At 44.7% G+C, this 17,994-nt stretch overlaps 2 protein-coding genes across 4 annotated transcripts; one reads left to right on the top strand and one right to left on the bottom strand.

Moving 5' to 3' along the window:
- Nucleotides 1-390: 390 nt before the first annotated feature.
- Nucleotides 391-6,045, bottom strand: LOC134193058 (calcium-activated chloride channel regulator 1-like). Its single transcript, XM_062661843.1, has 10 exons — nucleotides 5,402-6,045; nucleotides 5,298-5,344; nucleotides 5,127-5,211; nucleotides 4,749-4,883; nucleotides 4,592-4,681; nucleotides 4,159-4,338; nucleotides 3,250-4,092; nucleotides 1,330-2,041; nucleotides 869-1,195; nucleotides 391-774 (listed from the first exon to the last, which is right to left on the bottom strand). The coding sequence occupies exons 1-10, from the start codon at nucleotides 5,696-5,698 to the stop codon at nucleotides 440-442; spliced, it is 3,051 nt and encodes a 1,016-aa protein (XP_062517827.1). The 5' UTR covers nucleotides 5,699-6,045; the 3' UTR covers nucleotides 391-439.
- A 181-nt stretch (nucleotides 6,046-6,226) lies between these two features.
- On the top strand, nucleotides 6,227-8,650 carry LOC134193110 (uncharacterized). 3 transcript variants are annotated; one of them, XM_062661900.1, is made up of 8 exons: nucleotides 6,227-6,326; nucleotides 6,402-6,890; nucleotides 6,962-7,036; nucleotides 7,194-7,299; nucleotides 7,368-7,423; nucleotides 7,481-7,589; nucleotides 7,660-7,745; nucleotides 8,226-8,650. In XM_062661900.1, exons 1-8 carry the CDS (start codon nucleotides 6,270-6,272, stop codon nucleotides 8,355-8,357), a joined length of 1,110 nt encoding a protein of 369 aa, XP_062517884.1. In that variant the 5' UTR covers nucleotides 6,227-6,269; the 3' UTR covers nucleotides 8,358-8,650. The 3 variants fall into 3 exon arrangements, with proteins under 3 accessions (XP_062517884.1, XP_062517883.1, XP_062517885.1); XM_062661899.1 differs by having other exon boundaries at nucleotides 6,947-7,036; XM_062661901.1 differs by lacking the exon at nucleotides 6,962-7,036.
- The last annotated feature ends 9,344 nt before the right edge of the window (nucleotides 8,651-17,994 follow it).

Below are 17,994 nucleotides of genomic sequence, written 5' to 3'. Positions count from 1 at the left end.
GTATTATCCTGTAGTCCTGTTTAGCGTGCGCTATAAAAGTGATTTTACTATTCTTACTAATTTTTTACCTTTTTACGCTCCCACCTTTAATTAATAATCGATTGTGCCTTACAATTTTTAAACACTATATTTATGAAGTAAATATAAAATCTGGAGTTAATGATCACGTGGTATAATCCGGTAGTCTTGTTTAGCGTGCGCTATAAAAAGTGATTTTTTACTAATCTTACAAATTTTTTCCTTTTTTACTCTCCCACCTTTAATTAATAATTGATTGTGCCTTAAAATTTTTAAACACTATATTTATATTTATAAAGTAAATATAAAATCTGGAGTTAATGATCACGTGGTATACCGGTAGTCCTGTTTAGCGTGCGCTACTAAAAGTGATTTTTCTAACTAATATTACTAAATTTTAAAGTAAATATGAAATCTACAGTTACACAGCATTTCCTACTACTACATTATTACTACAATTGTCTACCAACTTCGCAATCGTGTCTTTTAGCAGTCTAATTGATATCGGTGCAGGTTGCAAGTAGCTCTCGTCGGTTAGCTCCAAGTGACCGTGAACGCTGCTGCCACTCATCACATACGTCCTACCCTCTTGAGGCGCCACCGTGCAGACACAACCGTCTGACCTGTTTTCATTGATATCAACTCTAACGCGCGAAATTCTCCTCAACTGCGCCGCGACATTCGAGTGCAAGAATTCCGAATGTTGTAACTGAATGACGTCACGTTGATTGGTGTTCTTCACTGTCCCAACAACGACTGTTGATATAAAAAAATCAGAAAAATTAGATTGCCGTGTTAGAGTACATTTTAATTAATTATTAATAATTAATAATTAATCTATAAAACTTACCAAAATCGTCATTACAAATTGCATTTTGTAGAGTCGATTTGACTGGGCAGTTGCATTGTTTTGGAGTCAACGGCTTCATGTTGACGTATACCACGTTAGAGAGGTCGGACCATTGTCCGCTTTTGTCTTGAGTCTTGATTGCTGTGAAGATCATTTTGGCGTCGATTGGAGGAGAGAATGTGATTGTTTCGGGGTGACCGGCCATTTTGGGTTTCATGGTTGAAGCGTCGGGTGAGACAAGGTCGTTGTGCGTTAGCTCACGCTGGTTGTTGAAGTTGTCTGCTAGATCGTTAAAGCTGCTACTGACACGAATACTGTACCGGGAAGCTACGAATCAGGGAAAGCAGCAAGTTAGATTCTGTGTGTGTGTGTGTGTGTGTGTGTGTGTGTGTGTGTGTGTGTGTGTGTGTGTGTGTGTGTGTGTGTGCATGCGTGCGTGTGTGCGTGTCAACATGCTATACCTTGATTATGATCCATGTCATCTCCGGGTGCCGTCCACAACAAAGCCACATTATTATCAACCGTCAGCTCCCTCCTCAAGTCTATAATCCGAGACGGAGGAAAAGCATCTTCACGACTCAGCGAGTAGTTCGTCACAGAGAACATTCCAGTCGACTGAATCCTTGTAAACTTGTCCAAACCCACTACAGCATCAAACACCGGCTCATTTTTTCTCGGAAAAATAAAGTCGTCGGGCGAGTCATCAAAAATGCGGCGAAACCCAACACCCGCCCTTCGATTATTCCTCGTTTGTAATATGTTTTTGACATCGTTGCTAGAGATGGGTTCGCTAATGTCGACGTCAGTTTGGCTCGCAATCACTTTTACGTTGTAACGTCCACGGCCCGAGAATTGAGTGAATGTGCCCGCATAGACGCCGTCGTCTGCCATCATGTCGGGCTCGGCTCCGTCGTCGTGGAGAACGACAGTGACGGCGCGACTCGACGGGCGAGTGACGACGGCCGACACGACGGCGCCGACGACGGGGTGGGTACCTTTCGTAACGGAGGCTGTGATGACGACGGGTTGTCGAGGTGTGACTTCGAATTGAGAGATGCGAGTGTCTAGGGTGACGCTGTCGGAAATTGTAGGAGGTTTGTGAGAGAAGACTTCCCAGCAGATGGTGACACTCTTACCCCCTCGGTTTTGTACGGTCAGGGTCCATGTGCTAGGCTAGAAGATACAATTTGTAAATCACACACACGTGCACACACACATGCACAGACAAACAGATAGACAGACAGACAGACAGACAGACAGACAGACAGACAGACAGACAGACAGACAGACAGACAGACAGACAGACAGACCCCGGATGTATGGCAGTGTGCCTAGAAGATTTCTAGCTCCGACTATTTCTGGTTCTACTTCAAGAAATCAAGCTATCGGTGTTTGGAGAAGGCGTTAGTGGCTTTGGCCACTCTCGCGGCGCGCGTCGTTCCATCTTGTTGTCGTTGGGACCCCTTTCCGGAATGAACGCTTTTGTTCGAGTTTGGGTTGTGTTGTGTCTTATTATTTACGTGTCCAAGATTCATCCTTTGTCTACAGCCAACGTATCGTCGTCAGATTCTGCCGTCGCCTCATCTGTCCACATGAACACATTTCGTCTTCTTCCTCATTCAGTTTCTGCCGCTGCCTCTTTCGTCACGTCTTCTTCCGTGGACGTCAGTCGTCTTGGGTCTGTTCTAACGGTGGCGCCTGAGTCTGGGATGATCGCAGCCTTACCTTGCCCTCACGGGATTAGTGCGTCTTCTTCAGATTCTGCCGTCACTTCCTCTGTCCACATGTACACATTTTCTGGAGTCACTCTCATGCCTATCTGCCTAACTTTGTCTTGACTGTGTAGCGTACGTTGGTACTTTGTGGTTGTAAGGAGTGTTCTTTTAATCATTAATCTATGTATTAGTTGTAGTCTTTTGGGTTTTAGCTTGCGGACTCGAGTCTTTTAAACTTAGTGGCTACTATAGTCTATGTATCGTAGTTCATGTTTGAAAATATAATACCTTTGACAGACAGACAGACAGACAGACAGACAAACTCTAGTAGTTACAGAACTTTATATAGTTACCTTGCTAGCATTGTATTATAGATGTATGTTTGAAATAAATGTTGACAGACAGACAGACAAACTGACAGACAGGCAGACAGACACACGCACGCACGCACACGCACGCACACGCACGCACGCACACGCACGCATGCACACGCACGCACACACGCACGCACACACAGGCACGCACAGACAGACAGACAGACAGACAGACGCACGTACGCACGCACACGCAGGCAGGCAGGCACGCACACACACACACACACACACACACACACACACACACACACACACACACACACACACACACACACACACACAAGCAACTCACCTCAATTTTTCCCTTCACTTTCAGAAAACACATTTTGAATCGACGACTACAAGAGATATCTCCGTTTTGTCGTTTATATTTATAAACCTTTCCGTCCGCAGACTTGACAGTAACCTTCAGATGTTTGAGCTTAAACTTGGCCGACGTCCAGAAGAAATTGAAGACCGTGTCCTGACCGATTCCATCATCAAAATCAATTTCTACCGTTTGCGACTTCCTTCCATCAATCGTCATCATTTGCCGTTCCACTTGAAACATTTTGTGCTTCTCGCTGCTCTGCTTTTCTAGCAACGATCCAATGGCATCGTGCAGCGCGGAGGGTTCGTCTGACTTTTCATCATGAAAGAACGCCATCCCTCCCGTCTCTTCCGCTAGAGAGTTGAGTTTTTCTTCTGCAGCCTTGCCGATACCGACCGTATCAATTTTTACTCCGGAACGATGCACTTGTCGCAGAAATTTTTCGTCCGTGATACAAGGACCTTCGTTCTCGGATCCATCGGTAATAACCAAAAGTTGCTTTTGTTCATCTCGTGCATACGTGAGGACACCGAGTGCTTTCAGTACGGCAGCTCGGATGCTCGTTCCTTCTCTCAAATCGACTTTCGTAGGCAATACGCTACTGAACGTATCTCGCGACGCTTGATCAGTGATTTTTGTTAAATTTTGGGTTACCATGGCAACGTCACTGAATGAGACGATACCGACCAGTGAGCCTTCCTCGATCTGGTTGATGTAGGTGCGAGTGGCTTGATTGAGAAGTGTGAGTCGCTGCTTGCGACACATGCTCTCGGAAATATCGAGAACGAGGACGACAGCAACGGCACTAGACTTTTTCCGAACAACCTGAAAGGACGTTGATATTAACGATTGCATGTTAGTTTTACAGTAGTGCTTTGTGGTCGTACGTACTCGGATGTGCGGTGTTACGGAGGTGATCTCGCGTGGTGGGTTCATGCCGTCACGAAAGTCTTCCGTCTCGCGCATCACCTCCCACGCTGATTTCATACCGCAGTAGCGATTTTGAGCCGTGTTCGATTCGCGGTAGTGTTTGACGGTTGCATTGTCGCTGTCGTCACAGAAGTCGACCACCTGGACAGACGAGATACATACATATTTATATAATCAGAACCAGATTAATTTATACACTTTACACACACGCACGCACACACACACATACACACACACACGCACACACACACACACACACACACACACATACACAACACACACACACACACACACACACACACACACACACACACACACACACACACACACACACTATATATATATATATACACACAGTATATAATTTATTAATAATAATTAATAATTAATTAACCTCTTCATAGCGTTGATTCCACATTATCGAAGCTGATATTCCTTGAGTGTTATATTCTCGTTTTCCATCGGGTGTTATGATTGCGTCGATCTGAAACATTGTTAATTAATTAATTATTATATGTATAGAAATGTTTGTCTGTTGTCTAACTCTATACCTTCTGCACACAACGTGAAGGCTTGCCGTCGAAATCGGGACCGAAGGCGGATTGGTAGTATTCGTCGTAGAGACCCCAACGAAGGTGGCCCCATTCGTGGACTAGCATCTTGTGAGGAGGACTATAGGTTTGCAACTATAAAAACAGGTATTATGATATAATGATATAGTTGCAAACACAGTTGGTAGACGGAAAGTTTGTGTGGCTGCTGGCAGAGTAAGCAGATGGACGGCATGCATGTGGGCGGCATGCATGTGGGCGACGGTCGTGTGTTGACAGACAGACGGACAGATGGATAGGCAAGAAGGTTGGACTGTTGGTATAGACAAAGATACGGACATAAATCGATATTATAGTACTAAACGTGTAGTGACTAACGAATGAGTCTGTAATTCGTTCCGGTGTGATGTGCATGAACGGTCTCTCTTGTCCACATATGCTCGTCCCCGCCTCCACAAACGCACTGTATAGACACAAACACAAGGAAAAATGAAGATGGCCGACAATTCAATTTGCATGCACACAAACCCTCAATTACCTAACACGTACCTGATGATCTTATTGCCATGTACCATGAGTGGGGGGTTAATCCGAATCTAGAACAAGAACACCGCCATAAATCTAGAGTCGTATACCTCATCACAAAGACTCACTCTTGCACTGCTAAATGTTTCTCTGGCAGTGGCGGGGAGATATTCGGGTTTATCTTGCCACTCTTCCGGTACGACGATGGTGACGTCCTTGAAGTAGGCGCGTTTTCTTGTGGCGCGGTAGAGATGAGGAGACGCATCGCTGATGAGGTTCCTAATCGAATCGATGAGAGATTCGTCTTCTTCTATTTCTCTGTTGATAGCAATGACGACGTCTGTGTAACCGTTATCGACTAGATGGATTGGAAATGTGCTGCTTGGCAGCGAGAAAAGTAGTATGATCGTTGGAAGCAGCCGCATCAGACGAGTTCGTGCAGTGAGAAGAAGCGGGTGACTAGTGCTCTGGTTCTTTGAACTGCAGAATATATGTCTAGATCACACTCTTACGTACTATTGGATTGGTGGAACTTTTCCCCTGACGTCATGGCGTTTGATGATTGCGTTTCCTGATTTTTAGCTGTACAATTTGGCGGTGGACAGTCATGTTGGCTAGAAGTGGGTTACAAGTGTGGCGTCATTGTCTCACCTACTCAAGAATTAGTGTGTGTAACCACACAATGCGAGTACACTTCACACAATAACTGCGGTCTGGTATTGAGTGGCCAGATTTGCGTCAGATTGCCTTGTCAGATTTGTCGTTAGCCGCATTACGAGACTGCAGTTATAGTGCTCTTTTTTTGACTGGTTATTGTTGCGTAATGACGTATGTTGTTTACGTCGTCACACATGTGTACCGGATATACGTTTACGTATTCGATGGTGCAAAGGTCACACCTCTGCTCTCCGGGCACTTAGTAATATACGGGAGCTCAGCGTTCTAACCTCCCGTATTGTTCGCGGTTATTAGGGAACGAAATTTGCTGAATCTCAAATGCTGCCGACGTCTTGCTTTACGCTGGAGGACGATGAAGACTTGGACTTAGATGAGGTAGTCTGCTGCTGTTTCCAAGAGGACGACTCTTCAAACTAGCATGAAGGCTATCCTGATGTATTCTATTTATAGGCGTTTCTATTCTCTACCGAGCATCAGCTTGCTATAGACCAGAACAAAGAAGGTAACAAAGACAGAGTGAGAGATCAATCAACCACAGATTCGACGGAAAGTTGTAGAGAAAGGGCAGAAGTATATTTTTGTCGGACCAATGGGTTTCAACGTTCTCTGGGTAGTTCGAATGGGAAACATATGAGTTCACAAGGAGAAGCAACTTATCCTCCTGCAAAGAGAATGTCTAGCTGTGGTGTGAAGTCTTCCAGCGAGAATGAATGGCGTAGATTTGAACAGGACATTTCAATTTCATCATCAACTGGTCGTTCTGCTCAGCTTCATCATCATAGTGAAGCTAATGAGCAAACGAGGTCGTCCGATGTTTCACTGGTTGATAGTTTTGTGAGAAATGGTGAGGTGAATGGAGACAGTAAAGCTTTGGAAAATGGTGATAACTCGTCTGTATTGAGGAAATTTCCTGGTCCTGCAGGAATTTTCCCCAGACTGGTGAGAAATCTTCGAGACACTGCATTCTAGTTGGCGTGTATTAGTGACATTGTTAGCTATGCATTTCACAGGGTCGCAATTGTGATCAGCGAGTAGTTGAAACACATGGTGATAAGACATGCTCAACGTTGAATTCACACAGAGAGGTCTCACCTCAAGATTGTTCTTCTGTTTATCTGCCTGTTTATCAATGTGTCTGTCTACTTTGCTGTTTAACTTGAATTTTTGAACTGTCAGCATGGCTTTGTCTTGTTCTAGATGATTCCATTTTAGATATCATTTTGTATTGTTATGTTTCTCTAGGTGCTTCATTGTTCCACTTTTTCTACTTATGATGCTGACTTTAATTCTTCTTCGTGGTTGGCAATGTGTGAGCAGTTGAAGATTTCAAACTCTGTTTCATCTTCAGGCATGTTTGAATGACATGTTTTTTTTGTGAAGCAGCAAATGCTTAATTAATAGTAACTTGTGTATTAGATTCTGCTACTATGTCACCTTTACTTGATTACACAGTTGCTTCAGCTCTAAAACAAGTGAGAGGCATATTACAGTTATATCAGTCCCACTATTCACCAGTGTGTCTTTCCTAGGCTGCAAATTGTGATTTACCTTGTGGCAAAATACCTTATTTAAGAGTTTTTGTTAAGAGTCTGACCCATTCTGGAACTCAGGCTAGTGCTGTCTTGAAAGATCCAACTGGTAATGTGACAACAGATTATCATGTGACATGTGTTGTTTTACTTGGGTTGCTATGCTGTCGTTGTTTCAGGCGAGATGATGGGTACTATTCATGGCAGAGTACTGGAACAATATGGATCTAGTCTGTCCAATGGTGCTACTGTTGTTCTAAAGCAAGTAAGACATTATATGTCTGTAGGTCTGTATGTTTTACCATTCATATGTGTACATATTATATGAGACTCTGGAAAGAATTTTCATCAGTGACCATCATTCATTATGCAACTGTTACTACTATGTAAACCAGACAGAAATAATGGTCTGGTATTGTCAATATGCAATGATGGTCAGATGTATTGCATTTAATGTAGTAGCAATTTTCTGGGATAAAATATTGACAAATGACAGAGCCAAACTATAACAAACATTATTTGGGGAAATTTTTGGTACTGGAAGGGAGAACGGGGTATAGACTTGAGGCAGATCTGTATTTGCTATGGTACTAAAACTCAGAGAATTGACACTAGGAACAATGAAACAGAGTAGACTGTGTCACGGTCAATCACATATTGTTTCTGTAGTGAATCATGGACGTGGACGGTTTATTGTATTGTTGATCACGTGATTCCTGACATTAGCGCTTACCTTGTATTTCAGGTCTCTGTGTTTAGTCCGTCTTGTCCAAGACACTATCTCAACATCACACTGCCTAATATCGTTCACGTATTTCCTGCCGGTCAGTCGGTCAACTCACCTTTAGGATACACAGCAGAGACACTGCAAAAGTGACTCTAGATTTGATTGGCAAACAAAACCTAATCTATAACAGTAAATGCTAGTAATGTTGCTTCTTTAGTGCAAGCATTGAGAGAGGAGATAGCTATAGTCACCCTATATGACATTTCGAGTATTTAGTAGTTAGCCAGTGAGTTGAATTGTATTCAGTTGTTTGATTTGATGACGATATTTATTTATAACGATGTATTGAACATTGATAGCGTGGTGCAGTATCAGTATTGAAGTACTAATAGATAAGAATTTCTGTAACGTGTTGTGTTAAATGACACTGTCACATAATGATAATATGGTTCTATACTTTGTCTGTGTGTTGCTGGACATTTGGTTGAAAGTGCTTTTCAAATTGGCACGTGTACACCGATACTCAGCCTTTACTTGATCCTGTCTGTGTTCAAATTTGAGGTGGCCACACTAGGACCAACTAACCTCAATACCTTCCTTTGCTTTCGGTAGTCCTTACAGATCACGCGACCTTGTCTTCCTTTGCTTTATGAAGACAAGGTCACGTGATACAACCCCCTGTTGCTATCCTCACGTGGAAGGACTACTGAAAGCAAAGGAAGGATTAGTGTCGAGGCTAGAAACCAACAGCATGAGTTTTCATGATAGCATGAGAGCTCTTTCTTGATGCAAGGACATGTGACGTTTGATGGATACTCAACAGTTTGTGTATTGTGAATTACAAGGCCCGCTGTTTGATAATAACGCGGCAATGAGTTCGTGTCCGGAAACAGAGTGTTCTCCTGTTGTCAATCATTTAATATCAAGTTTACATTTTTTGTTTTCGATTCTTTCAATCTAAAGCAAATGAATTTGATGGCTGTTGCTGAGCGTTTGATGCGAGCGTGGTTGATGTGGATGTTCTACTTCAGGTAATAATAATTACAGACACAAGCCAAACAGTACACGTACAGTAAGACTTACAAGCCAAACAGTATGTACAGTACTTACAGACACGCAACGACAATGTACATACGGGTACATACGAAACCATCGTACCCGTATAAGCGGTCTACTCCATCTTAGAATGATGTCTACCAAATTGCAATGCTGCGTGTATTTGAGTAGCTTGTTCATTTTTTGTAATTCAAGGAGTGAATCTGAAAGTCGATAGTGGAGCGCGTTACACGTCCACGCCCTACACCTTTCAGTTGCTAGGTATGTTCACAACTGGCCATGGGCAAACTTGGGCAGTTAAATATTAGAATAAATACCAACTCTCTCGAACGTTTGCCCTGGGCCTTGTCACAGGACATGTAGCGGATTCTGTGGGGTAGTCGGTTCTTTGGGTACACTACTGTTTGTTGGGGGCCCTCCATTCTCTCTACAAACACTGCTGCAACTTCGTCATGGGTGGGTTCATTGTATCGACTGCTGTCATGTCCACATTTACAGCTGACGCCTAGAGAGCCTCCTAACGGAAGTAGCACTACAGCGGACGCTTCAATATCAAAGCAGCGAAAGTGTCGAGCCACTACGTAATCACAAACGGAAGTTCTACCACAGTCGAGTCCTCGAGGGGGGTCCCCGGCCAGTCGAGTTTTAGCGCATGTGCTGGCCAGTCGAAATCGCATGCGCCCTGCACCGTTACGCGCCAATCCGTCATTCCGTTCTGCCGCTTGGCGTGCGTAGCGCAATTATGTACAGGATAAGGCGACATCCGGGGTTGACATATCATCACATCCGGGGGTGACAGTAGTTTTGATAATTAATCACGGTTGCGTCTAGATTAGCTGGAGCGGAAAGCTTTCTCCAGTGCCGGCAGGGATCTAACTGCCGTTACGAAGACGGTTGTGCCTGTCCAATGACGTTTCCCAACTGGCCTAACGTGCTGGACAATCCACAGATCATCATGCTGTCTGTACAAGGACACATCACTCGCAAGGCATTCGACGATCTCACCGCTCTGGTGGACTCTCTACCAACTACAAGCGAGATCACATGTGCTAAACCGTCGGTGACCCTTTTCCCTTTCATTCCGTTGACAGACGAGAGCGTCATCCGTGATGCCGTGCAGCGCAACTATCAGATCGGTTGTTACATACGGGACACCGAGTTCGACGACAGTCCTTCTCTGCAAGAATTGCTACCAAACATCAATGAAACAGTAGAGTATCTCAACGCTCACATTCAGAGTGACAAGAAAAAAGTCAACGTTTGCAGATCGGCAGTGATAGAAGGAAAGCAGTACGAAGACTATCTTGTGGCTCTAAGTATTCTGGGTGTTCGAGCGGATTGGTCGTACCGGACGCACCAAGCGATGTATCCGTTCACTCTCTCGTTTCCCGGTCTCCTATGTGACAAAACGTTGCAAACCGTCACGCCCCTCTGTCCTGGGGTCTTGCCCGGTCAGTGGATCATCCCTAACAACGCTTTATGGACGGATGCGAAAACACATTGCTTTACACTAAACGACTGTCTCCACTTGGTAGGAAACAATGCTACAGCACTACAGTATTTCGTTCTGGACAATTTTGCCTCCCGGATGAACACCCGACAGAAACGCTTCCATCTCTGGCAAGCCCGTCAGCCGTTCACGCTCAACATGGACGCAAACTTTGCCTCAACGATCAGGGTACCCGCCCTAAGAGCCATTCTCACGTCGCTAGCCACCTACAAGGCCCATTTCACCACAAACTCTCACGAGAACGTGAAATACACTCTTAACGTCTCTCAACTCATCCGATGGACACTCGCACCGTCAAAATCGGCAGCAATGGAGACCACGGTGACGGGCTACGACTTCTTCCGGTGCGAGCATCATCTCGGCGCTTTGGAACGCATTCTCTTTTCCGTCTACGTGACAGCAGTGGCGTTTTACGTCGTCGCCGCCGCCATCTTGTTGAGCTTGATCTTGTTTTCGGTGCGGAGGACGGTGAGCGTTGTGAGTCCGTTCGGTTTCGGCGTCGTTGCGTTGGAGGACAACTGGCTGCGACTGCTGTTGAAGTGGGAGTACGCGTTTACGGTCGTGGCGAGCGCTTTTTCGCCGTGGATTGTTGGTTGGTCGGTGAGCGTCGTTGTTTCTTTTCCGATTTTGCGTTGGGCGAAGGCCTCGAGGCGACGTCGCTTCGTTCCCGGTCCGGCCGGGTTCGTGACGGCTGCGACACTTTGTTATATGATGGGCCAGCTGTTGAGCGGAGGGGAGTGCCTAGAGAAGGGTCACGCGACGTTGGGTTTGTTCATCGTTCTACTGGTTTTTGTCACTCCGTATTGCGTTCTCTACGATCTCCTGACGCAGTACTTTGAAAAGAGCGTCGAAGAGTTGGAGTCTTGTCTGATCTCGATCGGACGTCGGAGCGAAGACATGAAAGAGGTAAAGAACAGTCAGTTGATCCAGATGGACAATGTGATGTCAACATACGGGAATCGAAGAAAGCGATTCGCGCGTCTTTTTACCAACACCCCGTATGCGATTGCATTCGCCATCTTCGCCTACATATGCGACTGGATACTTATTGTAACCGTATTAGCCGTGGCGGCCGAATCGAAGAGCGATTCGAACGCCGTTTCGTCGTTGTGTCGTGCCGATTGGCTGTCGTGGCGCGACATGTTGTTTATATTTGGTTACCACGCGTTTCTTCGTACAATCGGCATGCAGACGGTCAAATACCTAAAGCATTGCGAGAGTTGGATATCCGGATATGAAATTACAAAAAACTCCATCTGCAAATCTCTCAATAGCGACGACACGAAAAGGGATCACGGAGAGCACCAATTTCTTAGTGAAATTAGACAGAGATGCGAAGGTCAACGCGGTCTCAAGAGATGTCTCGTTGCGTCTCTTAGTTTGCATTTTGTGGCGAGTCCCGTTTTGCAGTCTCTGCTTCTCGATCATCTCACTAGCAATTGGGATAACTTTAGCAGTGCGGCTGCGCAGGCGATGTACATGGCCGCGTTCATTGCGACGGTTCTTTACTCTCAGATTCCGTTTGCTGTGGTTAGCATGTTCAGGAAGCGTGTGGACGACAGTGTTAATCCGTTCTTGGTGCCCGTATCGTGGGGCGTGCTGCTCACCGTTTTGCAGTGTACCGTACCCTACATTGCTTCACAGATACTCGTTCTTTTGCATTGATTATTTAACTCGACGGTTGCAGTTGAAAAATGATATGATGTTTTGTGTGTTTGCTGTTGTTTTGTGCTTATGTTGCTGCAATTGATATTAATGACATTATAGTCATCTCATTGATTGTGGTTTAGTGTAGCAGCTATAAACCGATTAGATAAACACAACATACGGGCTAGTGCATGCAGAGGTGTGTAGTCACACATTACAATAAAGCCATAGCACGAGAAGTTAATACAAACAGCACTACATTGTAGCAATTGAACACGTGGATTCGTCATTATTCAGCGGCAGTTCATTAACTCGTCACTATACTGGCCGCTTTGCTCTGCTGCAACAAAGATTTGGCCGTCCTAACCATATCCGTATATGGAATTCCGAAAGCTAAGCCCCAGAGCAAGTACACAATATCTGGCGTAGAACTGGACAGTATATGTTGAACATCATGATGCACTCTAGACAGCAGTTGTACAGTGCATGTAATTGCAGGAACGATAGTCACTCAAATCGCAACAGCAATCTGGGCAAGAGAGAGGATGACCTGCACGGTCGCAATCCGTAGTCTTCGTCTGTCGGGATACTTCTTCCAAATATAATTTCAACAAACCACTGATTCTGACTGAAAACATTTATTGACGACAAACGGACGCTAGCAAACATGAGCTGTCGTGCAACATGCATGCGCTGCATGCACAGCTGCTAGCTATATGCTTACTTAATTAACCGTTTGTCTTCACGACTCTGACGTTTGACTGCAGTCTTGCAGACAAGTGAGGTGTCCCTGTTTCGCTTTGATAATGGTGGTCTATCATGCACGTGGTCAATCATGTGCCTTAGATTACGTGCATGAGAGTCCTGGTGGCGGACTCAGATAGGTCTGACTCTCCTTTGGCTCAAGCCATTGTCTATTATCTCTAAGTTAAGGATGATAGCATACCACAACCGAAAAAGCGTGCATGTTTTGGAGACCACGGAAACAACACCGAGATCATATACACCATATATACTACTTGTGTATTGTATAGGCAATAGATAGTATCGACCTAACTCAAAAACAGCAGCGTTACATTTCTAGCAAATTGCATGCGTTAGAGACGACCTCTAGCAGCAGCTCTAAGCGATTACACTACTTGCAGACATGCGTACTGCAGTCAACTGTCAGCCAAATTCCATACAATGCTTATTCATCAGTTTAATGGTTAAGAGAATGCTCGAGCGTATGCGCGGCTCCATAATTGTATACGAGGAACATTCAAAGGGATTCTCGTGACCATGCTAGCATCGTTGGCTTCTCCAACAAATCTCGACAGGGAAACAAAATCCCCAGAGCAAATGTTAGATACCAGGCGAAGAACTGTATGCCATGTACAACATCGTCATAGACTATATTTTTAATGGCAGGAATTTCAGTCACCAAAATCACGACAGCAAGCAACACAAGAAAGAGGATGATCTGCGCATATCTTAGTTTTTGTGTTTCTGGATACCGTTTCCATATGTTTAAGAGAACAGTGAAGACAAGTTGGCAAATCAACTGTGTTAGATAGAAAAGACCTGCTGCGACTCCTCCAGCGAGTGAATAGTCAAGTACAAGTTCAAAACATTCCAGCATTGTGTTGTTCAATGATTCTACGTCGCAGTTTGGTGGCAGAGTTGTACACGGTTTCAGATTACACTGGACTGGTTTGGAAGAGTAAGAGCGATTGGCGAGAAAACAAGCTAATCCGGGGACGCATAAGCATTGCTCGCTTTTTTTGAAAAGAAACATATCCCAAAATGCTGCGATAGCAAAGACGAGCATAATCCATAGCAAAATATGCAGAAAGAGAATAGTGTGAACTTCTTTGTCTTGCTTTACTGCCACATCTCCAAATTTTAGTTGACTTCCGTGAGTACAGCAGCAGCATTTGCTTGTTGCGCCTCGTCTTGAACAGGTTTCTTGTATGGTGTCTTTGAAAGCAAATAAGACTAGCTCTTTTATCACGTTGTTATAAAACCACTTGCTTTTTCGTAATATAATGACATTAATAAACATAATCACGAGGAGAAGTGTTGTGATGATTGGCCCGACTGCACCCAACACCCGGAAGCGTCCGTATGTCCATTGAGGAGTTGTTTGAGCCATTTGATTTTTCTCAACAAACAATCACTGGTAGATGGTCGGAGTCAAGGCTAAAGGTACATACAGCATAGGCTGATATCTATAATCTGCTAATTCATGTTGTTACACTTGGCACCGTCCAATACATGCCAAGACATATTGAAAGTAGACAAGGTGCTTTTTAATACTAAGGTGTAAGCATATGTACCCGTAAGGCAATTTCTTATCACGTAATAAATCTGCTGCTGCAGCTGTGCTGTGCTGTGTGTGTGTGTGTGTGTGTGTGTGTGCGTGTGTGTGTGTGCGCGCGCGCGCGTGTGTGTGTGTGTGTGCGTGTGTGTGTGTGCGCGCGCGCGCGTGTGTGTGTGTGTGCGCGCGCGCGCGTGTGTGTGTGCGTGCGTGCGTGCGTGCGTGCGTGTGTGTATTCAATATATATATATATATATATATGTTACGAAATATTTGTATTTCTACAGAGGAGTTATGTGAACAAACTACGTGGAATATTTCACGCGTCGGTAAAGATGCAGGTTCTCGTTAGTCACTGACATAGCAGTTAGCGCAGCCAACATTCAACTCTTCTAGAGAAGGGGTGGCGGGTTTCGGGTTGCTATTTTTCATGCCCTGGATTTTACCGTTTTTCACAAATTTATAGGGTTAGCGATGACGGTTAATTAATAAACTGTAGTGTGATCTGAGAGTCACTAATCAGACTTAACTAATAGCTCAGGGTTTGCAACATTGGCACGCAAATAGCATGGAAAATTGTACCATTGACTCGGCGGAAGCGTCAGTGAAACGTTCAAAACAGGAAAACAAGTCAAATTGTACTCGAAGAGCGATGACAACAACCATCTCACCGGAAGTTGCTCCAAAAACGAACTGACCAACATATGGGGCCTTGAAGTTCGCAACTGCTGTACCATCCAAATTAAAGCACGCTAGCGAGCTACAATAACGCGCAGATGATTTGATATGCCGGCCAACGCACTTAGACTCCATCTAATTAGTTACAGAATGGTTACTGACAAACAAGTAAAAGGTAAGACTTACGTACTCAGCTTAATTAACAACCAATGGGCATACAAATCATGAGTTATATAAGAACCCTAACGACTCTTGATATGCAAAAGCCTTATCAAACCGCCTGTGTAATACATACGCCGTCGGTATGTACGGTCAGTGGATGGTCCGGCCATTTAATTTTCTACATTTCAATTTTCATCTTTTTATTTTTCAATTTTCAATTTTTAGTTAATTTTTAATTTTTAATTTTTAATTTTTCTTTTAATTTTTTTGTAAAATGGTTTTTCATCTTTTGATGTTTGATTCTTGTGATCTTTAGATTTATCTTTTAAAGTTTGATTTTTAGGCACCTATGTGCTCAAAACTAGAAACTTGAACGCGCAGTTCGCTTTTCTATTTCTAACATGAATAGAAAATAGAAAATAGAAAATAGAAAATTGAAAACGACCGAAGACACTAGACACAGCGGGGGTCTCAGCGGGGTCTCAGCGGGGCTTCCATTCGTAAGCGTGTCTCAGGAGATCACATTTCCAACACACAAGCAGGTGTTTGTTTTTACTTTACTGTCCGTCACATGCCAAACCACGTTGGCAGCTCACAACTCCGCTCTGACACACAACGTTGTGCCAGTGAATACCGAAGTCCCTAGCTGTGTAGGTACGCGCAACACGCTACCCTTACCGTAGACGAACCGGTTGGAGGGGAAATGCTATGAATATTATGTTAGATAGGCTCCTCACTAGCTAGCGGATCGCCGAGTTGGCAACTGTGGTGACGAAGTATACGGAACGACGTTTGTTGTCTAGGAAAAATCGAGACACAATTAAAACAGCGAAACCGTCAACCTACGTCAACACTACAAGTAGTAGACTGTGCGCTTTCACGGGCACACTCTAGATATAGTACACGGTACCGGTACCGTATACAAGGGTGGGCGTGGTACTCTATAGCAGGTCACATTTTCATTTGCATGACGTCGCACAACTCACCAAGTAAACAGACATGCACGTCGATCGTCAACGCCTTCTGAACTCTAGTTGAAGTCAACTCAACTGAACTCTAGTTGCTCAACTCAACTCAATTAATTAGCTCAACTAACTAACGTAGAACAGTGTGCGGCTACAACTGGGTCATAGCTAGTCAGCTAAAGCTAGAGCTAGTTACTAAGTAGACTACTATGTCAATGCTACGTATAGCTACTAGACTCAATAGTGATAGACAATGATTGTAAAAAGAAAGATCGAGTTCTACCGTGTCACTCGATGATCTCTGGGCTGTCATTGTCGGCGAGTACGTTCACATCTGCAGTCAAGCTGCGTGACGAGGAGGTACCGGCACCTTGGGTTGTGGCAGATGGAAACACGATTGGTAGTTCCGTGTCCCACGAGCTGTCGTCGTGAGCTACGTCGCTCCCAAGTTCATTTCGCATTTCTTTTCTGAGCTCTTTCATGTCGTCGAAACCGCGAAGAGACAACGGACGTTTGTCGTCTGACCACGTAGCGTTGCAGAGTGAGCAACGCCCGCATTGAGAAGTGCAACGTTCGCAGCCGAGCCATTGTCGGCAGCAAATAGACAATGATATCGGACTTCTGCTGAACAGGTGGCAAATCTTGCAACGCATCATTCTTGCTGCTATTGTCGCTGCTTTCGATTTAGTGCGTCGTTTCGATGGCAACCGATAGCGAGTCACTTGCTCCATCTTGTCTTCGATGTTCTCGAGTCGCTCGTGTACTCGTTCGAAGCTGGACTCCAGGCGGCCGAGATGAGTTAGCGCGTCTTCTACTTCGCCGTCGATCTTGAAAAGAATATCCATATCCTGAGATGAGGCATGAATGCTCGAGCTCAAAGACTGCAGCTGGCCGTAACCAAACGCTGTTGACGAGGCGGTGACCGATGAAGCTCGTTTTCTTTTGATCGGTGCCGTCTCTCGTATAGAATCGAGGTAGCACTTCAGTGAGTCATAGTCCGACTGGAGTACCGCACAGACTCTTCGAGACGGTGTCCTCGTCACGCAGCTTGACTGCAGATGTGAACGTACTCGCCGACAATGACAGCCCAGAGATCATCGAGTGACACGGTAGAACTCGATCTTTCTTTTTACAATCATTGTCTATCACTATTGAGTCTAGTAGCTATACGTAGCATTGACATAGTAGTCTACTTAGTAACTAGCTCTAGCTTTAGCTGACTAGCTATGACCCAGTTGTAGCCGCACACTGTTCTACGTTAGTTAGTTGAGCTAATTAATTGAGTTGAGTTGAGCAACTAGAGTTCAGTTGAGTTGACTTCAACTAGAGTTCAGAAGGCGTTGACGATCGACGTGCATGTCTGTTTACTTGGTGAGTTGTGCGACGTCATGCAAATGAAAATGTGACCTGCTATAGAGTACCACGCCCACCCTTGTATACGGTACCGGTACCGTGTACTACAGCTAGAGT

Source organism: Corticium candelabrum, chromosome 17 (assembly GCF_963422355.1).
Source record: "Corticium candelabrum chromosome 17, ooCorCand1.1, whole genome shotgun sequence".
Taxonomy (NCBI): Eukaryota; Metazoa; Porifera; class Homoscleromorpha; order Homosclerophorida; family Plakinidae; genus Corticium; species Corticium candelabrum.
Note: the sequence above shows the minus strand (reverse complement) of the source record. Positions and strands in the feature narration are given on the sequence as shown.